The sequence below is a fragment of the Ahaetulla prasina genome, chromosome 18, assembly GCF_028640845.1.
Source record: "Ahaetulla prasina isolate Xishuangbanna chromosome 18, ASM2864084v1, whole genome shotgun sequence".
Taxonomy (NCBI): Eukaryota; Metazoa; Chordata; class Lepidosauria; order Squamata; family Colubridae; genus Ahaetulla; species Ahaetulla prasina.
The window spans coordinates 5465123-5491151 of NC_080556.1; the positions used below are offsets into that span (position 1 = coordinate 5465123).

The window sequence follows — 26029 nt, forward strand, 5'->3', positions numbered from 1 at the left end:
GGGGTGGTGAGAGGTGGAAAACTGGGGAAAGGTTTTCTTTGGTTATGAAGGCCCATGCAGGAGAAGAGGGTGGATAAAAATCATCGATTTAAAAAAAATTAGATTTTTAGTAAACTTTAAATTGGATTTTTTTTTTAATCAAATTTATTTTAATAAAATGCTTTTGGAGTAAAAAAAAAATCTAGCTAAAGATAGTTTTCTATTTAAGATATGTTAATAATTTTATTCAGCATCAAACGGAGCTTAGGTTATGTAGCATGAGGCTGTATATTCTGGAATATTTACATTTTTTTTTGGTAAACGCATTCAATTGAATCCAAGCTCTGCGAGCTGAAATAACATGCATTGCATTGATGCGTTCACACAATTTCACAGTAACCGTGAGATAAGTAACCATGAGACAAATCATAAAGGTCAGGAATATTCCTTTATCCCATTGTTTTACAGATCTATGTACACTACAAACTGTTGTGTCTTGCCCGCTCTCACCGCAGCCGGGGTCTTCTTATTTGCTTCCGAACGCTGAGGAATGTCCTAGTATGCCTCCCGGCCCCAGCCCTGGCTCCATGCCCAGACAGGCTGAGGAGGAGGAAGCACCTCCCGGCCCCAGCCCTGGCCCCATGCCCAGGCAAACGGAGCAACTAGACCCCTCCCCCTCCCCCACAGCATGTGAGCCTGAGGGAGGTCAATTACCAACAGCTGCCGACTGGAGTGACCCTCGCTTCAGAAGAATTGATAGGCGGCGGCGTCAGAAGGAAGGGAGGGGCAGGCCTGGATAAGTGCTGAGTCATGGAGCCACACCCCATGGCCTATATAAAGGATCTGCTTTCTGGCAGTCTCTGAGTCAGGCAAAGTCGAACATATCTTGCTGAAGTCACTTTCTGGTCTCCTGCCTGCCTTGAGGACTTTGCTAGGACTTTGGCAGAGCTGCAGAGGCACGCCTGATTCGGATTTCCCTGACCCGGCTGTCAGCGGAGGAGTGGGACATGACACAAACTGTATGATTGTTTGAAGAGAAATGCATCTGTACCACCGGGCTCTTAAGCGTGAGGAGGAAGGGCAAGCAGTAAAAACGAAAGTGAAACCTTCTAAGCAGCTTATTAATATAACATTAAAGTGAATGGGACGGTCAGTGAATCAACAGTGGGTCGGAGGAGGAGCTGCTGTGGGACAGAGATGACAGTTGTGTTGTGGGCCGAGCTGGCAGCAGAGTCGGACAGTGAGGAGGTTGGGGAAGAACTTGGGCCAGTCCTGGGGGCTGGGGAAAGCTGGGACGAGGGCTCTGCGTTGGAGGCAGAGAAAGAGTTAGATAGCAGCGAGCAGCGAACAGCTGGAGCCCGTTCCCAGTTTGCGCATGCGCAGAGCTACCAGAAGACAAAAGCAATTAAGACAGCAGGGTAGACTCAGGAGTAAAGCCACACCTTGGAGATGATTGGCCCCTCCCATAGGACGTAAAAGAGGAGTGAACGGGACGTGGGCTTTTGCAGGAAGGAATTAAGTTCATCTCGTTTCAAAATTGGAAAGTTGTGTTTGTGATTCTAATAGACTCGGTGCCAAGTTTGGCCTCGCTCTCCATTTGGAAATTGGTTCTCTGACAGCGTTCCAAGTGAGATTCGGTGGGTGTTGATAAACATTCTTCTGAAAGACTGTTTGCCAAAGCCTCGTTGACTGTGAATGAAATTCACAGTCGTGTGAATAAAAGAGGTTTTACCAGGATTAAGACTTTGCTTTCATACTTTCTACAGAAGCCTAGGTCAGAACAAGTCGCTCTTTAAAAATTATGATTTAAATCATAATGAAGCCTTTTTTACTAGTGATTTAAATCGACTGGATTTAAATCAAATCCACCCTGCAGGAGAATGAAACCTTGAAAGAAGAGGCCCTAGCATCGATCCTCCGTTCCATAAACAGGGATCTATGCTGCTTTGAAGAAAAGCGAGGTGGAAAGGCTACGAACGGTAAAGCCACGATAGAAAACTCTCATCACTTAACCTGAGGTTAACAGCTATTAAAGGTTCTCCTGCATCATGCGGGGCAGAACAGGGAGTGGGCAAAACTCTGGAATGCATCCTTTACGGTCAGTGGTGGGATTCAACCGGTTCGCTGAGTGTGCGGAGTGCATTTCAAAACAGCTCTAAAACGCAATTTCTACTGCAACCCTGGTGAGTAAAACCAGGGTTGCACTCTACTCTGTCGATCAGCTGGGCTTCAAACACAGGAAATATAGGTCGGTATAGCGCACTTAATCGTCGGAGCGAACCTGTTTTCTCTTCAGCTAATCGTCAGAGCTACCGGTTCGCCCGAACTCAGACCGAACCGGCTGAATCCCACTCGTTTAAAGTACTTTCCTTCTACCTGCTTTAAAAGTTTAGAAAGTGTCCTTGGAGGATGTAAAACCTTCATCTGGGGTGTGTGTGTGTGTTTTTTTTTAATGGCTTCTGAAGAGAAGGAGATGAAGGCAGGGGAGAAGAAAGGAAGGAAGGAAGGAGGGAGGGAGGGAAGGAAGGAAGGTCTCCAGTGACAACTCATTCGAAGGAGGATGGGCTGGCTGGATAAGCAAGGCAGGTAATGAGTTCTTGAATTCAAGGCTCCCTTTTTTCAAGGAACTGTCGAAACCCACACCCCAGGGAGGGTGTCAAACCAATGTATGGTCCCTTTACTCAAGGGTGCGGAGATAAAACAATTTTTTTTTTCCAGGCACAGTAGATAAGAATTGGTTGAAAGCAGTCGGTTTTTTTAAAAGATGAGTAGTAGACTCCAACTCCCAGAATTCCCCAGCCACTATGTCTTTAGTGGGGGGTTAGATCCTGACTGGCTCCAGGTTGACTCCGTCTCCTGTTCTTCCAAGGTCAGTAAAATGAGGACCCAGATTGACTGTGTGAATGCTCAGAGAGGGCTGTAAGGCACTATGAAGTGGTATTTCCTGAGGAGGAAAATTAGGGCAAATCTAGACAGCATACTAAAAAACAGAGACATTACCCTGCCAACAAAAGTGCGTACAGTCAAGGCAATGGTTTTCCCAGTTGCTATGGATAGCTGTGAAAGTTGGACCATAAGGAAGGCTGAGCGCCAAAGAACTGAGGCCTTTGAACTCTGGTGCTGGAGAAGACTCCTGCGAGTCCCTTGGACTGCAAGGCCATAGAGGAGATCAACCCTGAGTGCTCTTTAGAAGGCCAGAAAGATCCTGAAGAGGAATCTCAAATCCTTTGGCCACCTAATGAGAAGGAAGGACTCCCTGGAGAAAATCCAAATGCTGGGAAGGATGGAGGGTAAAAGAAGAAGGGGACGGCAGAGAACGAGGTAGCTGGATGGAGTCACTGAAGCAGTCGGCGTGAGCTTCAATGGACTCCAGAGGATGGTAGAGGACAGGAAGGCCTGGAGGAACGTGGTCCATGGGGTTGTGATGGGTCAGACACAACTTCGCAACTAACAACAACTCTGGAATAAGCAGCTCCACTTTAGAAGGAAAAGAATCCCCATTGTTCTCTCTTCCCCCCCCTCCCCCAGTCTCTTCAACTGAGTGAAATGGCTTCTGTTTAACGCATTCATTAATAGCAGGCAGGGAAAATCTATAATTAAGCAGCCCCCCCCCAATGAATAACCTCTTGATAAAGCTAATAATGCGACCAGCTAGTCCGTTTAGGCTTTAAAAGATACTCGCGGCTTATTAGCCAGGAATATTTTATTTATTGAGGTGGATTTTGATCCGTATCCCACCGCCCCATCATCGTCCGCAAGACCCTTAGCGCACGATTAGACCCCCATCTCCCTGTGTAAGACGTTACCGAGCAAACAATATCAGCCTGCCTATGGGATAATCCCCGATTACGCGTAAAAAAGAGAGTAGGAAGACTTCTGACTACGCCAAGCTTTTCACGCAGCGGGCGAGCGTCCTGCGTGTTTGTTTTGATCTCCCGGTGTGACTATCTCGGGTTATGGAAGCAAACGAGTTCGAATTCAAGGCCTGGTGGCATCCCAAGAGAAGGGGATATAAAATGCGGGAACTGAGATGTCAAACTCTTTAACATGTGATTTTTTTTTTCCTTCCCATCACAATCCTCACAAGAGTCTTCTTTAACGTGATTTATGGAAAAGAATGGAACGGAATTAAAGAACTCCAACAACGGAACGAGTTCCTACTTAAAACCACCATATCCTCACGGAGATTCGGCTAGAAAGCTTTCTGGGTGCCCCTCCGCCCCCCCTGCCCCCGTAATCCTGTGGGAGCGCTAGCTCTATTTGCTAATAACGGGAAAGCTTGCGGCTAGCTGTGGAGGCAACCAAGTCTCCTGAATCTTAATCAGTCTGGAAACTAACCACGACAAAAGACCGCTCAGCTGCTACCGTATTCCCCATCGTCCTGGTCTAATGGAAACACGCAATCAGGTGCGGTTTCCCCCTTGCGCTGTTTCTCAGGAGGAAGGAGCAAAATTTAACTGTCCTTCAAGGAAGGCTATGCAAAAGAAGAATTAGCGGTATTATTTTGAAAGGAGGCGCAATCTTTTTCTTTCGCTTGCTGGTTTAGTTCGCCATGGGCCAATCCGCCTTTGTTCTGACCAGCCGCCATTGCAACTGGCGAAAGAGGAGGCTACCACGAAGCCACTTAATGGGTGAAGGCACACAAAACGGTCTTCGCCCCTTGCCACATGTTAAGTGTCGTGGCCTGTCGGCCAAGGTCCCCTCCAACAGCCGAATCAGAGGAGGCGGCGGCGTGGGAATCAGCTCTGAGGGGGAAGAGGGAATGGTGCTGTTTGAGATAGAGACAGAGGCGGAGACTGGTCGTCCGTCCGTCAGCCCTCAGATAGAGAGTCAACAGCCCCCAGGTCTGGAAGTGGATGATGAGGAAGAGGAGGAACAGCTGGGTCCAGTGCCTAACGCATGGCTACACAGAAGGCAGAGGAGAGGAGAACAGTGGAAATCTATGGGCCGGTTCTTGGGATGGAAGAGCCACTGATGCTAGCAAAGCCCCACCCTAGCTCTGGGGATAAGAGGCAGGGGAAGGAGATGAATAGATGTGGCAGATAACTATTCATCTTCCGGACAGATGGACTTGTTAGCCTGCGTTGAGAGAGAAACTTTTTGTCGGGGCCGCCGGCGCTCCTAATAAAGGAATCATTGATTTTAATTTCAGAGAGTTTGTCGTGTTTGAGGAGCTGGGTCAGAGCAGTTAGATGGGTGCACGCAAAACTCTCTGTCCCTGACTCCCCAGAAGCTAAGAGTCTGGAAATCGATCCACTCCGACAGTAAAAATGTCTTGCTAAGTCCGCGGAGCTGCAGCGTCCACCTCTGCGAATTTCCCCACCTCAGATTTTCTCCGGCAGCCGTTAACTTTGATGATAAGGCAGGCCGATGCGGATTCTTCAGCCCCAGAGGGAATAGCGTAGCCCAGTGATTCCCAAACTGTGAGCCGCGGCTCCCCAGGGAGCCGCGCTATCGTCATGGGGGCGCCGCGGAATATCTGCGCCCGCTGGGTCCGGCGCTGATGCGCCATTTCTGGGGCGTCTGGTGCGCATGCGCAGTTGCAGGTCGGATTTCCGGGGGAGCCGCGGGCGCGTCTGGTGCGCATGCGCAGTTGCAGGTCGGATTTCCGGGGGAGCCGCGGGCGAAAAAGATTGGGAACCTCTGGCGTAGCCTATGCTCTCCGCTCCGGAGAAAGAAAGCAAACCAGGTTGCTGAACGGGGAGGAAACGAGAAAGAGGGAAGGAGGGCAGCTTGAAGAAATTAGTGCCGGATTCTGCCTGGTACAGACCGGTTCGCTTGAGCAGTTCTGGTTTCAAGAGACGGCCCTCAAGAGAACTCCCTGTTTCCAAGCGCGGGAAGAGAAAGGAAGTTCGGTTCTCCCTCTGTGGGCCGATGCCTTAATTCTTCAGGACAGAGTTTAAAAGAATTATATGGGGGTGGGGATGTGGGGGGAAGGCCAGCAAGCCCACGACAATCTTCTGTAGTGCTATCGGCCAGGGATTATGGAACCTTCTTTCCAGCGGTGAAATCCAATTTTTTTTTTACTACCGGTTCTGTGGGCATGGCTTGGTGGGTGTGACAGGGGAAGGATACTGCAAAATCCCCATTCCCTCCCCACTCCAGGGGAAGGATACTGCAAAATGTCCATTCCCTCCCCACTCCAGGGGAAGGATACTGCAAAATGTCCATTCCCTCCCCACTCCAGGGGAAGGATACTGCAAAATCCCCATTCCCTCCCCACTCCAGGGGAAGGATACTGCAAAATCCCCATTCCCTCCCCACTCCAGGGAAGGATACTGCAAAATCCCCATTCCCTCCCCACTCCAGGGGAAGGATACTGCAAAATCCCCATTCACTCCCCACTCCAGGGGAAAGGATACTGCAAAATCTCCATTCCCTCCCCATTCAGGGGAAGGATACTGCAAAATCCCCATTCCCACTCCACTCTGGGGCCAGCCAGAGGTGGTATTTGCCTGTTCTCTGAAGAACTCAAAATTCCCGCTACCAGTTCGTCAGAACCTGTGAGAACCTGCTGGATTTCACCCCTGCTTCTTACAAGCCTACCGAGCAAGAGTAGAGGATTCAGAAAAAAAACGAATACCACATTCCTCCCCAATTGGAAAGTCCTTCTTCAGCAACCGCCTCGCTCAGGTGGTGAAAAAAAACCAACTTTACAACCCATCCTTGCATTTACGGCCATTTCGCGGGTCTGTAAAACAGTGGTGGTGGTTTCAGCCACCACTCCAGCCACCGCTCCAGTTTGCAACCAAGCTGCGATCGGGGTCGCTTAAACAAGGACTGCCTCTATTTTGAGGAAAACTTTCAGTGTTGCTTTATTGACCTCCCAGGCTGTGAATGGACCTCTGTGATTAGCTGGAAAGCTCAAATTTTGGGATCTCTACAGGTTCCCCTTTTGGTACTGTCCACGGGGTTTTCTAGATATCTAGATAATCTAGACAGTTTACTAAAGCTAAAGATAGATAGGAAATCTAGACAGCATACTAAAAAGCAGAGACAATGAAAGTGCGTACAGTCAATGCTATGGTTTTCCCAATTGCAACATATGGCTGTGAAAGTTGGACCGTAAGGAAGGCTGAGCACCAAAGAACTGAGGCCTTTGAACTCTGGTGCTGGAGAAAACTCCTGCGAATCCCTTGGACTGCAAGGCCATCCAACCGGTCAGTCCTAGAGGAGATCAACCCTGACTGCTCTTTAGAAGGCCAGATCCTGAAGAGGAAACTCAAATCCTTTGGCCACCTAATGAGAAGGAAGGACTCCCTGGAGAAGAGCCGAATGCTGGGAACGATGGAGGGCAAAAGAAGAAAGGGACGACGGAGAACGAGGTGGCTGGATGGAGTCACCGAAGCAGTCGGCGTGAGCTTCAGTGGACTCCAGAGGATGGTAGAAGACAGGAAGGCCTGGAGGAACGTGGTCCATGGGGTCGTGATGGGTCGGACACGACTTCGCAACTAACAACAACAAAGCTTCCCCAGTCACACAGATTCTTGGGGGCTTACAAAGAGACCTCAGCTTTTCAAAGTGGCACTAAGGGGCCGTATCAGCCCTACAAAGCTGCCCGTTTTGGTTGCAATGGCTGAAGCGAGAAAAGAAAATTCAAAGAAAGCCTTTGAATTGTCAACAATGAACTCTCCATGGTCCTGCAACTACTGGCTCTCCCCCCACTCTCCTTAAGCTCCCTAAATATGTTCAGCCTGAGCCAAGCGGCTTTATTTCTGGAAAAGCATAACACCGTTCCTGTGCGTTGCGGCCCTCCACAATTTCCCTGCGCAAGTGGTTGACAACCGTGAAGATCTGGCTGACCGGGGCAAGGCTGCCTTGAAAGTCCTAGAAAGAGAACAAATCATCGAAACACCAACACTTGCACACTTGCACACACCCCTAAACCAGATACGGATGCCAAGAGATGCAGTTTGCTAACTTTGAATTGGTCTAATGTTGTGCTTTCCAATTGGATAGCAATAGCACTTAGACTTATATACCGCTTTACAGTGCTTTTACAACCCTCTCTAAGCCTATTGCCTCCAACAATCTGGGTCTTCATTTTACCCATCTTGGAAGGATGGAAGGCTGAGTCAACCTTGAGCCAGTCGGTCAGGATCAAACTCCTGGCAGTGAGCAGAGTTAGCCTGCAATACTGCTTTCTAACCACTGGGAGGGAAGGAAGGAAGGAAGGAAGGAAGGAAGGAAGGAAGGAAGGAAGGAAGGAAGGAAGGAAGGAAGGAAGGAAGATAGCAATAGCACTTAGACTTATATACTACTTTACAGTGACTTGAATTTTGATCCCGAAGAAAACTGAGCCGGATTGGGGGAATCTAAGAAACCCTCCGTTACTACGGACTTCTGGCCCAGCAGATTCTAACCGCTACCGTTTGTTTGGGGTTTCTTTCAGTCCTAAGTTTTTCATCCTGAAGAGTTGTGACAATCTGCAAAGCGGCCGGGCCGCAGAACAAATAGTATGTGGTGCAGAAGGCATAAATCCGACATCGGAAAGGATGCAGCCGGGCGAAAGGCAGGAAGTTGAAAGGACAGAAAATGTGCCTAAGAAAATCCGGGAGGAATTGCAGCTCAGCTAAAAAGCAGTCCCCTCTGAAGATTAGAAATTGACTAGTGGAATTACCATGTGTGCGTAAACAGTATGGCGATTTGGCATTAGGATAATATATTGGAGCACTGAATAACTAAATAAGGAAAGACTATAACTTAATACAAATAGGTGTAATTAATGTTAGAATTATGCAAGTTTGATGAAAGTAACAAATACGATTAATGCTATTATACTTATTTGCACCAAAAGCTATGATACCCAGGTGGCACACTGCGCACGCAATGGTGTGTAGATGTAAAAGAAAATAAATTTTTAAAAAACCTGAAAAAAATAAAATAAAGATAAAAAGCATCCCCCTCTAGTCCCCGTTTCAAGCACAGATCGCAGAATAAAAATATGGGGAGGAGTCCTGGAGATCATCTAGTCCAGGGGTCTCCAACCTTGGCAACTTTAAGCCTGGCGGATTTCAACTCCCAGAATTCCCCAGCCAGCAAAGCTTTCTGTGACCTTCTGACAAAGCAAAAGTTGATGAGGAAGCCGGATTCACTTAAGCATGGGGTTGGACTAGAAGACCTCCAAGGTCCCTTCCAACTCTTCTCTTCTCTTCTCTTCTCTTCTCTTCTCTCTTCTATTCCATTCCATTCCATTCCATTCTTACCCTTACTCTTACTCTTACCTTTACCCCTATCCTTATTCTATTCTATTCTATTCGATTCGATTCGATTCCTAATTCTAATTCTAATTCCATTCCATTCCATTCCATTCTAGAGAAATGACGTGAAGATTCATCCCAGCCCTGACATCTTTAGAACACTGAAGAGATAAAGGTTTTCCCTCCTCTTGTAAAGAACTCGTGGCGAAACGGTGCCAAAATTTAATCAAGGATTAACATCGAGGGGCACAGTTGGATCATTGGAACCTCAGTTTTAATTATGGAGGGTTTCTATTTTAGGGGTCTTTGTGCTAAAACGCTGCTGTCATCGCATTCTAAGACGCCCGCTGTGTTTTATTTGCTTTAGCCATGGAGAGAAACTGGACAGCTGCTCCCAACAATGGCCCTGCAACTGCAGGCAGAGGCAGGGCCATCTCACTTCCTTGTGGTCAAGGAAGTGAGGCCGGTTAAAAAGGAAGTGCAAACTGTAAACTCACAGGCCTTGGCGACTTTTAAGAGGCGTGGACTTCAACTCCCAGAATTCCCCAGCCAGCCATGCTGGTTGGGGAATTCTGGGAGTTGGAAGTCCCCATCTCTTAAAGTAAGGTTGCCAAGATAGATAGATAGATAGATAGCTAGATAGATAGATAGATAGATAGATAGATAGATAGATAGATAGATAGATAGATAGATAGATAGATAGAGGTAGGTAAAAAGGTAGGTAGGTAGGTAGATAGGAAGATAGATAGTTAGGTAGGAAGGTAGGTAAGAAGGTAGGTAGGTAGATAGATAGAGACAGATAGAGATAGAGAGATAGAGATAGAGAAATAGATAGATAGATAGATAGATAGATAGATAGATAGATAGATAGATAGATAGATAGATAGATAGATGTAGATAGGTAGGTAGATAGCTAGACAGAGATAGAGATAGATAGGTAGGTAGGCAGTTAGGTAGGTAAGAAGGTAGGTAGCTAGGTAGGTAAGTAGATAGATAGATAGATAGATAGATAGATAGATAGATAGATAGATAGATAGATAGATAGATAGATAAATACATAGATACATAGATGTAGATAGGTAGGTAGATAGCTAGATAGAGATAGAGATAGATAGGTAGGTAGGCAGGCAGATAGATAGACAGACAGATAGATACCTAGATGATAGAGAGAGAAATGATAGATGATAGACAAACAGACAGACAGACAGACAGACAGAGATAGGGGATTTAGGGGGAGGAGGGAGGGAGGGGGAGGGAGGGAGGGGGAGAGAGAGAGAGAGAGAGAGAGAGAGAGAGAGCTGGAGATGCAAAACGTGCAGCTATCCTGATATTTTTGGAACCAAACACCAAATGCTCGCGTTCTCCATGTAACTTAAACCATCAAATGTGGTTAATTTTATCCCTGAGCCACAATTCATACAAAGGAATTCAGCGTACACGGATACACACTTCTCAATCGGTGCGCCATGGAGAAAGAGTTTACCCCAATATCCTTGCCCAGCTAAAGCCACACGCATCTCAGGGCTGTACTTCCCACACTTCCCATTTGAGGTGTGTGTGTGTCTGTATGTGTTTGTGTGTGTGTGTGTGTGTGTGTATGTCTGTGCGCACAATGATACCCTGTTTTACAAATCAGCCCCTTGCTCCCCAGGTCCGGAATGGGACTTTTCGCCTCTAAAACTCTTGGCGCTGCCTGTTTCTCCACCACGGTTTCGCTTCCACGTTATTACGCCCCGGCCCTTTGGGCCACGGCCTCTCCATCCCAGTCCCTTCGCCGTGGCCCATTCGTCACACTACAATTTGCGTCAGGCTTTTGGGCGCACAGGACAGTTCAAAGCCAGCCAACCGGTGCAGAGGGGCTCAGGGGCTTTGGGAGTAGAGCGGTGGGGGGGGTGGCGGCTGCAGTCCAGAGGGAGGCTCTGTCAGTTCGGAGCTTCATACTGTCCTGTGCGCCCAAAAGCCCGACGCAAACTGTACTGCGACGAATGGGCTGCGGCGAAGGGACGGAGGGGTTGTGGCGTAATAACACAGAGGCGAAACCCTGGTGGAGAAACGGGCAGGGCCAAGTGTTTGAGGCGAAAAGTCCTAGACACAGTTTCCCCCCCCCAAGATTTTCTTGAACCCCTCTGAAAACAGAAGCAAAGGGTGGGTGGATGGGAATCCTTCGGGATCTCAGCCCCCCCTGCTTCCTTTTTCCAAACGACCTGGGCCGCAGACAGCTCTTCAGAGAGCCTCCAATTTATGGCAGCCTCCGAGGAATCGGGCCACCCGGGTGTGAAGGGCCGGGAATTCACCGCACAGGCCCCATTAATAATCCCTGGGCAGGGTAGATAAACAAGCAGGCGCCGAGAGGAAATAAACGGTGCGGTTGATGGATGGCCTCTGTCCTTAAAAGAGGCGCTCCACCGCCATCGAGGCTCTCCCGGGGACCAGCCACGGTTCATCTTTGGCTGGGTCATCCCGTTCCCCTGCCGCCGCCCCCCACCCACCCATTCGCCCCAACACGCCGTCTTCCAATTCAGCAGCAGCTCGAAACCTGCCATTCCTTTTTGAGCTCACCCAAAGCCCCTGGGCCTGATTAGGAGAGGCCTCCTGGATGGCCCCAGAGGTTTGCTCCACTTGCAAACGTCTGCTCCATCTGTGTGTGCGGGCCTGCGAGGGTGTGTATATATGTGTGTGTGTGTGTGTTTCACTGTTGCGTTCCTGACCCATATTTCTGAAGCGCTCATTTCTCATTTTGGAGCTGCCGGGGAAAATGGGAGAGGGAGTGGGGATAAGAGAGGGAGGGAGGGAGGAAGAGAGAGGAAGAGAAAGAGATAGAGAGAGAGGGAGGGAGGGAAAGAAAGAGAGGGGGAGAAAAGAAAGAGAGAGATAGGGAGAGAAAGAGAGGGTGAGAGAGAGAGGGAGGAAGGGAGAGAAAGAGAAAGAAAGAGGGAGGGACGGAGGGAGGGAGAGAGAGGAAGAGGAAGAGAAACAGATAGAGAGAGAAAGAAAGAGAGGGTGAGAGAGAGAGGGGGAGGAAGGGAGAGAAAGAGAGGGAGAGAGAGAGAGAGAAAGAGATAGGAAGAGAAAGAGAGGTGAGAGAGAGAGAGAGGAAGGGAGAAAGAGAGAGGTGAGAGAGAGGAAGGGAGAGAAAGAAAGAAAGAGAGGAGGGAGGAAGAGGAAAGAGATAGGGAGAGAAGAAAGAGAGGGTGAGAGAGAGGAGGAAGAGAGAGAGAGAGAGAGAGGAAGAAAGAAAGAGAGAAAGAAAGAAAGAGGATGAGAGAGAGGGAGGAAGGGAGAGAAAGAGAGAGAGAGAGGGTGCGAGGGAGAGAAGAGAAAGAGAGAAAGAAACAAATAGGGAGAGAAAGAAAGGGGGAGAGAGAGGGGGAGGAAGGATGTGTGTGTGAGAGAAAGAGAGAAAGAGAGAGAGAGAGAGAGGAAGAAGAACCGTTTTCAAGATGAAACAGCCACAAAAGCTTTTGTTAAGGAGTTGTGGATGTCCACAATGTTTTTGGAGGGGGGTGAGGGTTACTACCCAGGCCTTTTGCCCCCACCCCCACCCCTAATCATTAAGACGGTTTGCAAGTCCCTTCCCTGCTCACAACATCCCTAAAAGGTAGACCGTACCGAATCCTGAGATCTAGGAACTTTTCTGAAGAGAGAATGAAATCCTATCCCTCCTGCTGCGTTGCTCTCCTCTCTCGATCCAACTCTAAATATCCAAAGATTCTCCCCCCCCTTTCATAACGGAAGAGGGGCATCGAAACCAGATTCATTTATTTCCCAATACAGGAATTTATTTACGTATTTATTTATATTGAATTTATTTAGTTACTTCGTCAAGTACATTCATGGACTTGAAAACGGTCGTCAAACTCTCTCTCTCTCTCTTCATTTCGGGGAGGGGGAAGGAAAAAAATAACAGCCTCACACACCACCCCAATGATAAAAAAAAGGGTCTTTTGTGGGAATATGGTACCTCGTTGCCCTTGGTTACCTGGAAAGACGGGGGAGGGGCGTTACTCATCATCCTCTACCGGACCCGGCTTGGTTAACCTGATGCAAATGATTCTGGGGCGCGTGCCAAGTCAGAGAGGATGAAAAGGCCAAAGCAAACAGAAGTGGGGGGGGGGGGAGGACATGGAACGATTTAAAAAATCCCATCCCCAGGTGAAGCTCAGGGCTCCTCTCCCTCCCACCCACTCTGCAAATCCTGATCCATCTTCCCTAAAATCCCTTTTTAAAAAAAATTAAATAAAATAAAACTAAACAAGCTCAGTTTTGTTAAGGTGGTTGGTGCATAGGAGGGGGAGGGGAAGAAAATACGCCGGAGGGCCCCCGAAACTATGTAGGTGAGCTCAGGGGTGGGGCTTCAAAAATATGAGCAAGGGATTCTCTGCCTGGTTGCTGGGCGGGCGTGGCCATGGTGGGCGTGGTCTACTCAGCCTCCTGCACCACGTGTGTGTGTGTGTGTGTGTGTGTGTGTGTGTGTGTGTGTGTGTGTGTGTGTGATTTTCACCCTCCCTGGGCTCTGGAGGCTTTCCTTAAACCTCCCGGAAGGCGAAAATTGCCTCCCCAGGCTCCGGAGGCCCTCTGGAGGCCGGAAACGGGCCTGTTTCTGGCCTTCCCGAACTTCCGGTAGGCCCGTTTTTCGCCCTCCCCGAGCCTCTGTGTGCGCCCTGCATCCAAAACAGGCTGCATGGGGACTCCTGGGAGGGGCAGGGGGCGGGGCCAGCCAGGAGTGGGATTTGGGGGTTCTCCGAACGGCACAGAATCTTAGCTAGAAGTTCTCCCGAACCCCCAGCAGCCCCACCCCTTGGTGAGCTACGTGGGGAAAGGAAGGAGGAGCGGGTTACGTTTCGCTTCCGGGTCCAATTTAAGGCATTGGTTACAAGTCGTCCTCGACTTACGACCAAACCCTTCCGTTGCTAAGCCAAGGCGGTGGTTGCAATCGAGCCGCTGCCCGTTTTGCCCCTGTGGCTCGTTCGGCGAATCGCGACAGCTGTTAAGCGGATCAAGCCGTCGTTAAGACAACCTGGCTCCCCACCCACGTCCCCACACTGACTTCGCTTCCTTGCGGACGATGAGAGGGTTAAAACACAAGCCGGTTTGCCAAGCAGTCACGGTCAGGTGACTTGTGTGGGGGAATTCTGGGAGTTGAAGTCCGCCAGGCTTCAAGTTGCCAAGGTTGGAGACCCCTGCTTTAAATGGAACGTGTCCAGATGGCGAAGCAGGGTTTCTTAAAATTTCACGGCACCGGCAAGCGAGCTACACCTACATTATATTTTTAAACTCGGATGCCCAGTGACAGATTAATCACTTTATTTATTTATTTTTTAAATCTCCAACAAAGAAGAGAAGAGAGCTGGCAAATCATTAATTGCTGCGCCTTTAAAACTGACTTGACAGCAAAGGTGTTTCGAAATTGTCAGAAGAAGAACAGAAGTTGTTTTTTTTTCCCCTTTTATTTTACCTGCTGGGGAAACACACACACACACCCTCTATTATATTAAGTAGAGGATAAAAGATGCTTTGACAGCCAGCAAAATCTGTTTTCCACCAGTCGGTCCATAACTTCTCCCAAGCCCCTTTTCCTCCCTTAAACCTTAAGTCTTTATTAAGAGATGTAGAAAGATATGTCAGTTCTCTTCCACCCGGGCTGTTGTCGTGATGGATGGGAGAGAAATAATTAGTGTAATTAAATAAATGTCCTCTTTATTGCTCTGAGGAGGAGATGAGGCTGGCCTGGAAGCCATGCCAGGTCTAGGGGGGAGTAGCCTGGAAGACTTCTCAAGCTTTGCCAAACCGGAGGCGGCCAGCTTTCCGTGTAGCGAAGAGTCCGGTAGAGAATAAAGAGAAACCTTGCTACACCAAAACTTCTTGAGATCCCTAGATGGAAGCTCTCGCCCAAATCCATTTGACTTGCTCAGAATTTGGATCGTTTGCCCCCTTCCCTTGCCTCATCTAGATCAGGGGTGTCAAATTCAAGGCCTCGGGGGCGGTTGTGGCCTGGGGAGTGCTTAGATCCTGCCCGCGGGGCCTCCCTGGAAACAGGGAAGGGCCAGCCCGCGGTGCAGTGGTGGGATCTTATCGGTTTAACAACCGGTTTGGTGATCGCCTGAGGTGCGCCATACGCCCGCAGAGCGCATTTTGAACAAATCTTCAGTTCCGGGTTTCTTCGGAGGAGTAACAACAGCTGATTTGCGTGGCTATGGGCTCTACCGTGCGAATCAGCTGAGGAGATAAAAAAGTAGGAAAATAGCACAGGGCAGGCGGGTGGGCCCATCTGATCATCGGGACGAACCGGTTCGCTCCCAGCTGATCGTCGGAGCTACCGGTTTGCCCGAACCGGTCGAATCCCACCACTGCCCTGGTGCCTCTGCTGGTGAAAACTGAGTTCGGAAGAGCTGCATGTGGCCCTCCCGAGTTCCATTTTTGTTGGCAAAGGGTTGCATGACGCCGTCGCAGCCGAAAATGGAGCTCGTTTTCGCTGGCAGAGCAGTCGGGCCACCACAGGGCTGCTCCCAACACGTGTGATGTCGAGCTGTCCACGCCCACCCCCTCATGGTCAAACACAACCCTGAGGCGTCTGTCAATGAAATTTGACCAGCCCCGATTTAGATGACAAGCCAAGTAGTAGTAGAGTCTCCCAAAAGATACTCCGCTTTGATTTTTGAAGGGAACTTGAGCGTCTCACGCTGAGCTTTGGGGAGCAATTAGGCTGCGGGGTGTATCCTCACTTCCGTCCACGAATTGCAATCCCCCACCTGGAAAGGGGACCACCAGGGGATGCCAGGCTCAAAAATATAAACCTTCCTCTAGAGGGGGAAGGGGAATGAGCTGCGTGCGAATTCTTCCCGGGATAACCAAGCTCTTTGAAGTCGCTCGGTAAACCGAGTTTCTTCTCTTTTTTAAAAAAAAAATATATATTATCATTAAATCATCGATATCCGGCCTTCCACACGTTCTCCTTGCAAAGCCCCCGAGGCAGAGCGACAATTTGGGGAGGGGGTCACAAAGAAACGAAACTGATTACCTTTCCTTAGAGGAACCCATTGGCAATTCCTTGCGAGTTCCAGGAGCATCTGGAAGCAATTGCCTAAGAGCCACAGATATATATCACGATCAAGGGGAAAAGCTGATTGGATACAAACCACAGGCTCATTATCCACACCCCGGGTGGGCTTACTCGCATACGGCAGCGAATTCCAATGAAATATATAGTCCTACATTTGCAGGCTGCCTCGACAGCCGCGAGCAAGAAATATTTGGGGATTACGCTCTCCCCAGCAACCTTACTGGGATTTGCGGGGTCTTTTTTAAGGGGATAAAATATTAGGTTTGGTCACCTGCACCTCCATAAACTGTCTGGTTTGGTTCTGCAACCCAACAAGACAGACACAGACTTCAGAGGATCATTAGAACTGCAGGAAAAACAATGGCTACCAACCTGCCTTCCACTGAGGACCTGTATACTGCACGAGTCAAAAAGAGGGCTGGGAAAGTATTTACAGACCCCTCACATCCTGGACATAAACTGTTTCAACTCCTACCCTCAAAACGACACTAAAGAGCACTGCACACCAGAACAAATAGACACAAGAACAGTTCTTTCCCCGAAGGCCATCACTCTGCTAAACAAATAATTCCCTCAACACTGTCAGACTATTTACTGAATCTGCATTACTATTAATCTTCTCAACATTCCTATCACCCATCTCCTTCCACTTATGACTGCATGACTGTGTTGCCGTATCTTTACGATTTATATTGATTGTTTCCTAGTATGATTTGATTGCTTCTTTGTACCCTATGACAATCATTTAGTGTTGTACCTTATGATTCTTGACAAATGTACAGTATCTTGTCTTTTTATGCACACTGAGAGCCTATGCACCAAAGACAAATTCCTTGTGTGTCCAATCACACTTGGCCAATTCTATTCTATTCTATTCTATTCTATTCTATTCTATTCTATTCTATTCTATTCTATTCTATTCTATTCTATTCTATTCTATTCTATTCTATTCTATTCTACCCTCTATTTCTATCCTATCCTATCCTACCCTACCCTAACCCAACCCTTACCCTTTCCTCTATTCTATTCTATTCTATTCTATTCTATTCTATTCTATTCTATTCTATTCTATTCTATTCTATTCTATTCTATTCTACCCTCTATTTCTATCCTATCCTATCCTATCCTATCCTATCCTATCCTACCCTACCCTACCCTACCCTACCTTAACCCAACCCTTACCCTTACCCTTACCCCTTCCTCTATTCTATTCTATTCTATTCTATTCTATTCTATTCTATTCTATTCTATTCTATTCTATTCTATTCTATTCTATTCTATTCTATTCTATTCTATTCTATTCTATTCTATTCTATCCTATCCCATACTATCCTGTCCTATCCTATCCTGTCCTATCCTATCCCATACTATCCTGTCCTATCCTATCCCATCTATTCTATTCTGTTCTGTTCATTCTGTTCTGTTCTGTTCTCATTCTGTTCTGTTCTATTCTATTCATTCTGTTCTATTCTATTCTATTCTATTCTATTCTATTCTATTCTATTCTATTCTATTCTATTCTATTCTATTCTATTCTATTCTATTCCATTCCATTCCATTCCATTCCATTCCATTCCCAGCATGTAAAAAGCTTCTGGTGGAAACTCGTTATCATACTTCAGTGTCCAAATCACAGGGTAGCCCTCAACTTACAACCACAAATCTCCAAATTTCCAGGGCGAAGCAAGGAGGTTGGTTAAAGTGAGCCACGCCTGATTTATTTATTTATTTATTTTGGCAACCTTTTGGCCACCGTCGTTAATTGAACCAAGCTGCCATTAAGCGAATCCGGCTTCCACCCACTGAGTTTGCTCGACAGCTGGGAAAGTCACGAACGGTGGCCATGTGACACACACACACACACCCCGGGTCATCGTAAATATGTGCCAAGCGCCCCAATTTGGATGGCGTAACTTTGGGGATGCTGCAATGGTTAGATACAGATGAACAGAGTCGGAAGGAACCTTGTAGGTCATCTAGTCCATCCCCCCACCCACCCAAACAGAAGACCCTCCACCATTTCTGACAAATGGCACTCCAGTCTCTTCTTGAAAGCCTCCAGTTGTCAGTGTGTAAAATGTGTGGACCAGCTATAAGTTGACTTCTTTCCGTGCCATTGTGACTCCGTACAGTCCCTAAACAAGCGGTTGTAAATTGAGGACTACCTACAAATCAGGCCAGTTATCCTCAAACTAATCCGACAATTTGGGAGGATTGAAGGACCTTTCCGAAAGTCCCCCCACCCCTATTTTCCCCCTGTTTTTTACAAATCAAATGAAGCGGACCAACTGGTCCCATTTCCTATTGCAATCGGAATCATTATTTGCATACCTTCGATAAGACTGCAATTATGGGGAAACAATTAATCTCCGGGACAGCAGAATTAGACAGATTTAGACATTCTATGAAACGTTGGCACCAAGATTCTGGCAGGAAACCCATCGCAGAAATTAAAAGACGATCGCTGATTGGTTTGTCTTTTTCTTCTTGCTTTTTTTTTTCCTTTTGTTTGCGGGAAGAACCGTTATAAATTGAGACGCTGAAATTATACTTCTGTATTTAGAAGCGTCAGTGGACCAGATTACTGGGTCAAGAGTTAAACGGAGCGGCTTCCCTTAGAATTTTCCTAGCCTTCAAGCAAGGAGAAAAGCCAAGCGTTAGCCAGATCTGGATGTTATTTATTTATTTATTTTTACAACTTACCATCTTGGGGCACTGCCTGCGGGAAGTAGCTCACCGGTTTATCTAGAAAACAAAAGGAAGAAAAAATGAAGACGTGAAAATCTGTGTAGCCCCCGAAACTGTTTTTCCCTCCCTCTTGTTTACAGGAAAAAATGAGAATTATAAATGATAAACCCTTCATACAATCGGTGTTCTGTCCCCCCCTCGCCTCCGTCCGAGCGATGGCTTAATTAGCCGGCACTATCAGCTCTGGCAGCAAACTAGCGAGCGTCTGCCAAGTGACTCTGTTATCTCCCTCGACGCCGATGAGTCACCCAGGAACAAACAGTACTTCAGCTCTTAGTTAAACAGTTGATTTGCCTGCTACGAAGAGGCACAGCAGCTCTTGCTGCCTTTATATCCTGTGGGGTGTGGCTCCATGACTCAGCACTTCCTAGGCCTGCCCCACCCCTGCTTCTGTTGTTCCCGCCTCTCCTGCCTACGGAATCTAGGGTCCAGCCAGGCCTGATGGCCATCAGCTGGGTCTGGAGGCATGGCCTGGGGGGGGGAAAGAGTCAGGGGACGGAGGCCTCGTTATCTCCTCCACCTGGCCTGCCTCTGGCTCCTGGAGCTGAGTCAGGGAAGCCGGTGCTCCAGAGGTAAGTCCTGATGGCCCTTCCCCCTCACTTTCCAAGTCACTTTCTGGCAGGAGGCCCAGCTTAGGGGGCGCAGATACAACAATCAGCCTCTGAAGACCTCAGAGTGAGTTCTGAGAGCTGCCCAATGCACACCCTCTCTTCTTTCTCCCCAAGTGAGGTTCCCTGTTGCTTCCCTGGAGGAGTTAACTCTTTTGGGTCTTCCCTGCTTAAGGGTTTGTTTTGAGGTTGGGGGGAAGAAGGTAGAAAATAGCCTAGGATGAATTTGAAACAGATGGTCACCCTGAGCTGCGTTAAGAGAATTATATTCCCTCTTTCCTGACCAGGAAAAAAGGCAGTCTGGAATTAACACCTTCTCAGAAGGAAGGACCAGGACAAGGGGTGAAATGCTCCCGGTTTGAACCGGATCACCCGATCCGGTAGCGAAGGCGGCGGGTGGTTCGGAGAACCGGTAGCAAAAATCCCTGCCCGTTCCCCCATGCCCAGCTGAGCCTCGCGATTTTTTTTTTTAACATTTTTTGGCATTTTTTCTTTGACTGAAAAAATGCTTTTAAAAGTAAAAACAAAAGCCTCTGATGATCGTACCCCGCTCAGCTGGGAGCGTCAGAGCCTTTTCAAAGCATTTGTTTCGGCCGAAGAGGTTGTAGAAAAAATGCTTTTCAAAGGCTCCTCTGACGATCGCGGCTGAGGTGCCTGATCGTCAGAGGCTTTTTTTTCCCTATTAAATGCAAAGAAAAATGCTTTTAAAAGAAAACAAAAGGCCTCTGACGATCAGGCAACTCAGCTGGGATCGTCAGAGCCTTTGAAAAGCATTTTTTTTACAACCACTTTGGCCGAAGGAAAAATGCTTTTAAAAGTAAAAAAAAAAAAGTTGGCCAGACCCATCCAGTCACATTACACACCCCACCAAGCCACGCCCACAGAACCTGTAGTAACAAATTTTACATTTCACCACTGGAACAGAACCAAGAACAGGAAATCATACAGAGACATGCACACATGTTTATTATTCCTTGTGATCTGAAGGTCTCACGGATTATTGGAAGTGAAGGGAGACACACGCATAGATTTCAGATTAGTTAATGAAATACGTTTTTTTCCTGAGCCAGCAGAGGTCAGGGACCCCAGTCCACAGCTGCTGGGGACCAAGTCAATTCAATTTCCTTTCTGACCCCAGCTGCACCGCCAAATCGAACTATTTATTAGCTAGCGCCCACCCTCCCAGGGTAGCGATCCATCAAACCCGGTTTTGCCTGACCGGCAAACCGGGTTCAGCTGGAGACGGCTTTCCCTCCGCTGGTGACCCGGGGTGCAACGAGAACGGCTTCCAAAACCGATCCAAAAAAAAGAGATGCACAAGAATCCACCGAACCCGGGCGGGCTAATACCGTGTTTCCCCGAAAATAAGACCCTGTCTTATATATATATTTTTTGAACCCCTGAAATAAACGCTTGGCCTTATTTTTGGGGAGGTCTTATTATTATCTTGCCGTCTTAACTGATTTCCAGCTCTGTCTCCCTAACCCTAACCAGAGGAAACGGCGGGGACCGGCTGCGCATGCGTTTAAATATTTTTGGGGAGGGGTTATTTTTGGGGGGGAGGAGGGTGGCGGCTTATTTTAGTGCATGCGCTCGAAATAAGCCCGATTGGGCTTATTATCCAGGGAGGTCTTATTTTTCGGGAAAACAGGGGACGTCGAAATCAATAAAGCACGGACGAAACTAGGCAAGCAAAATTTGAAGCCAAGCACACCCACTCACCCCCTCTTCAGACCTGCAAGTGAAACCCCAATGGAAAACAGATCTCCGGATTGCAAAAATGGAAATTCTGGGGGGGGGGGGGGGGGAAGGCTCTTTTAAGGAACACCTTAAACACTTTTGGAAAGGTGGGTGGGGTGCAACACGGTCCCAGAATTCAACCCCAGCACAAGAAAACGTGGAGGTCTAGTCCTCTCTAAAGGGTTTTTTCTTCCCCCTCTTACATTTATGTAACATGGGGGTGTCAAATTCAATTTCATTGAGGGCCGCATCAGGGTTGTGTTTGACCTCTGAGGGCTGGGGTGGGCAGGACCAGCTTGACGTCACTCGTGTCAGGGAGGGCCCGAGCGCTCTGCTAGCGAAAACGGGCTCCCGAGCTCCGTTTTCGGCTGGAACGGCCTCCTGCAACCCCTCTGCCAACGAAAACGGAGCTCGTCCCATTGGATTAAATCCCGCGGACCACTAACATGATCTACCAATGACCGGCTGGGTGGGCGTGGCCAGGTGGTCATGTGACTGGGTGGGCGTAGCCAACTTGATGTCAGTCATGTCGAGAGGCGCCTCTCGCCAGCCTCTACTCACCCCTCCCTTCCCAGCCCCTCATCGCCTGCCCGCCCGGGATCCAACAGGAAGCAGTTGCTGGAGCTAAGCAGCCACCAGGAGAAAGAGTTGGCAAAACAGCTCAGTTTCAGATCTGATCTGACCGAGGAGGCTCAGCGGAAACACCTCATTGTGGACTAGCAGCATAGGCTTTCTAAGACCTGCAGGAGTGCAAGGCCAGGTACCAGCACCTGTAGGCTCAGCGGACTGAGATGGTCAGCCGGTTCCAGGCCATGATGCAGTCCCATTGGAATGAGGCTCTCCGGCTCTTGGCCACCAGTGGCTCTTCCTTCCAGCCTTCACCCAAAGCCCTGCACCAGGAGGCTGAAGCAGACCCCAAGTCTGCCCCCCTCCGCCCCACACAAAAAGATCCTGAAGCGGGAGACTCTCTGCAGCAACACAAACGTTCATTGTGTGAAAATATTTACAGATCCCTCACATCCTGGACATAAAATGTTTCAACTCCTACCATTAAAACGACGCTACAGAGCACTGCACACCAGAACAACTAGACACAAGAACAGTTTTTTCCCGAAGGCCATCACTCTGCTAAACAAATAATTCCCTCAACACTGTCAAACTATTTACTAAATCTGCACTACTATTAATCTTCTCATCGTTTCCATCACCCATCTCTTTCCACTTATGACTATGACTGTAACTTTTTGTTGCTATCATTAAGGGTTAAATTGCAACCTATGACCATCATTTGTGTTGTAAATGTTTTATTTATTTATTCAATTTTATTTATTCAATTTTGAATATTGTTGTACCTTTGATGTATTTTTTTCTTTTTTTTCTTTTTCTTTTATGTACACTTGAGAGCCTACTCACCAAGACAAATTCCTTGTGTGTCCAATCACATTTGGCCAATAATGAATTCTATTCTATTCTATTCTATTCTATTCTATTCTATTCTATTCTATTCTATTCTATTCTATTCTATTCTATTCTATTCTATTTCTATTTCTATTTCTATTTCTATTCTATTCTATTCTATTCTATTCTATTCTATTCCATTCCATTCCATTCCATTCCATTCCATTCCATTCCATTCCATTCCACTCCACTCCACTCCACTCTACTCTACTCTACTCTATTATTTTTGGAGCCAACAATAAATGAAGGGCAAAACAAATTTCATGGTTTCGGTCCTAGGGAGACCACACGCAGCTCAAGTTAGCTGGCCGTGCCCGCCCAAATTTGCTGTGGCTGACAACCAACGACAACCATTAGGCTACTCATCCATTTGTTATGTTCTATTTTCTCCTTTGCGGTAGCCACGCGCTACTGCTCTCCTGCAGAATTAAAAGAGGGTTTCAAGGGATTCCCAGGAGACAAGATCTACTGGTCTTGCTCCTAAAAAGGAGTCGTGAGATCTCTCGGCAAGATCCCTCCTGGCCAGTAATCCAAGCTCAAATAGATAAAAGGAGAGAGCAGGGAAAATACCTCTCACCGACCCGTGCGCTCTCACAGAGAGGGACTCCTCAGGGTGCCGTCGGCGCGACAGTGTCGTCTGGCGACACCCAGGGGAAGAGCCTTCTCTGTGGGGGCTCCCGCCCTCTGGAACGAACTCCCCCCGGGACTCCGTCAACTTCCGGACCTCCGAACCTTCCGTCGCGAGCTTAAAACTCACTTATTCATCTGCGCTGGACTGGGTTAGTTTTTAAATTTATGGGTTTTTAAATGGGTTTTTTATCTCAAATTTTTAATCTTGGCCAATTTAATAAGTTTTTTAATTGTATTTTAATCGTATTTATATTGTATTATTGTGTATTTTATTTGGCTGTGAACCGCCCTGAGTCCTTCGGGAGAAGGGCGGTATAAAAATTTAAATAATAAATAAATAAATAAAACATAGCAGGCTTCGGGGCAGTTCAGAGGGAAGGCTGAACTACATGTTACTCACGAGCCGGCTCCCACCGAGAGACTGGACTCTGGAGGTGTTTGGGTTTTGTTTACCCAAAACTATTTTGGGAGGCGTTGACTCAGAAAGAAGGCTTCTCGTCCGTGCCTTTTTATGGCTCCACGTTGTCTACGCCGCCCACCCGTTACTACACACATATGACGCTTTTTCGGGGCCTTTGCAAGTCCTGAGCAACAACTCAGTACATAGGGGGCATTACGTGGAACTAGACGTGGGCGGAGTAGTTTGGAGTCGCACAGGACTCTTTGTCAAGCAGGATAGTCTGGCAACAGACGGTCCTGCGAGATTTTCAGAAATCCTTCCACAACCTCAGCCCGCACAGGCTTCAAGCCACAGGGATCTTGCTCCTTCTCAAGTTTGATTTCGAAACGCATCGCCACGAAAGATTGGGTCTCGTCCTTCCGTTTTGAGCGGGCCACTTAGGTGCCCCTGGGAGCCCTGCCAGCATGCCACAAAACCCTTTCCCCCATATCTTTGTGGCTGGGCCTCCCAGCCCGAAAAGGGTACACTGCCCCTGCATAGGGAGGCTTTGTTTCTAGCGGAGACTTCCTGTGGATGACGCCGATGATTCAGCCCTGCTCAAAAATGGCTCAACCAAATGCCTCAGAGATGCTCAAAGTGGACCACAGCAGAGGGAGGGGGAAAGAGAGAAAGAGAAGGAAAGAAGAGAGAGAGAGAGAGAAGGAAAATGAGAGAGAGAGAGTTGAAAGATGAGAGAGAGAGAGAGAAGGAAATATAATAGATAAGATGAGAGGGGGAAGTGAGAGAAAGAGAGAGATGATAGATAGAGAAGGAAAGAGAGAGAGAGAGAGAGAGAGACAGAGAAGAAAGATGAGAGAGAGTTGAAAGATAGATGAGAGAGAGAGAGAAAGATGATAGATAGATAAGATAAGAGGGGGAGAAAGATGAGAGAAAGAAAGAGATGATGATAGATAGAGAAGGAAAGAAGAGAGAGAGAGAAGGAAAGGGGATAGCTAGCTAGCTAGCTAGATAGATAGATAGATAGATAGATGATAGACAGAAAGAAAGAGAGGGAGGAGAGGGAGAGGGAGGATGAGAGAGAGAGAAAGAGGGGATAGCTAGCTAGCTAGCTAGCTAGATAGATAGATAGATGATAGATGATAGATAGAGAAGGAAAGAAGAGAGAGAGAGGAGAGAGAGAAGGAAGAGAGAGAGAGAAAGAGGGGGATAGCTAGATAGCTGATAGACAGACAGAAAGAAAGAAATAGAGAGAAGGAGGAGAGGGGGAGAGAGAGAGAGAGGGATAGAGAGAAAGAGTGGGATAGATAGATGATAGATAGATAGATAGATAGATAGATAGATAGATAGATAGATAGATAGATAGATAGATAGATGGATGGATGAGAGGGAGAGAGAGAAAGAGTGGGATAGATAGATGATAGATAGATAGATAGATAGATAGATAGATAGATAGATAGATAGATAGATAGATAGATAGATGGATGGATGAGAGGGAGAGAGAGAAATAAAGATGATAGATAGATAAGTTGAGAGGGGGAGAGGGAAGAGAGAGAGAGAGAGAGAGAAAGTTTGAGCGGTAACTGAAGCTGGCCACACCATTGTCCCCCCTCAGCCTACCCAGTGCAGGGGACTCTGCCCAACAACACACTGTGGGGCTGAGCATCAGGTTCAAGGGTGTGTGTGTGTGTGTTGTGCTTTCATTCAAGACACATCGGCATAATTCTCTGCTCCTGGAGAGATGAAAGCAGGCTGTGAAACACACGGTTGTTTGGGCTTCTGCTCGACAGGCAAATGTTTACCTGCCAAGCAGAAGATCCTGCCAATCCCCCACCCCACCCCCAATTATCTAGGGGATAAGCGCATCATCGGATCAGCCATCTTGGCGTAGCAGATCAAAGGGCCAAGCAGCCTCCAGCCTCAGGTAACGGAAAAGCTCCTGTGTAGACAGGAAGGCATCTCCCTCAAGCTGATTAATATGCAAAGTTTGACTGCCAAGGCAGGTTGGTTGTTTCCTTGCTCCCTTCCTTCTACACAAAGCCACCCACCAGGCGTGTGACGCCCAATTTAGCTCCTGGTCACGGGACTCAAAATTAAATGAAAACATTGAGGGCGGGAGACGGTTCAGGATTAGGCCAAATGGTCCCATCAGTCCAGAGGGACGACTCACCTGGGCAAAGACGAGGAATCTCACACCCGCTAAAAAAAG

The 26029-nt window shown here is 47.8% G+C and overlaps 1 protein-coding gene across 1 annotated transcript in view; it reads right to left on the reverse strand.

The window, feature by feature from the left end:
- AGRN (agrin) overlaps positions 1-26029 on the reverse strand; it is a 234597-nt gene that overhangs the window by 122416 nt on the left and 86152 nt on the right. Inside the window, exon 3 of the mRNA XM_058160877.1 lies at positions 18943-18984. Within this exon, the coding sequence (XP_058016860.1) occupies positions 18943-18984 (42 nt within the window). The remainder of the gene's footprint in view (positions 1-18942; positions 18985-26029) is intronic.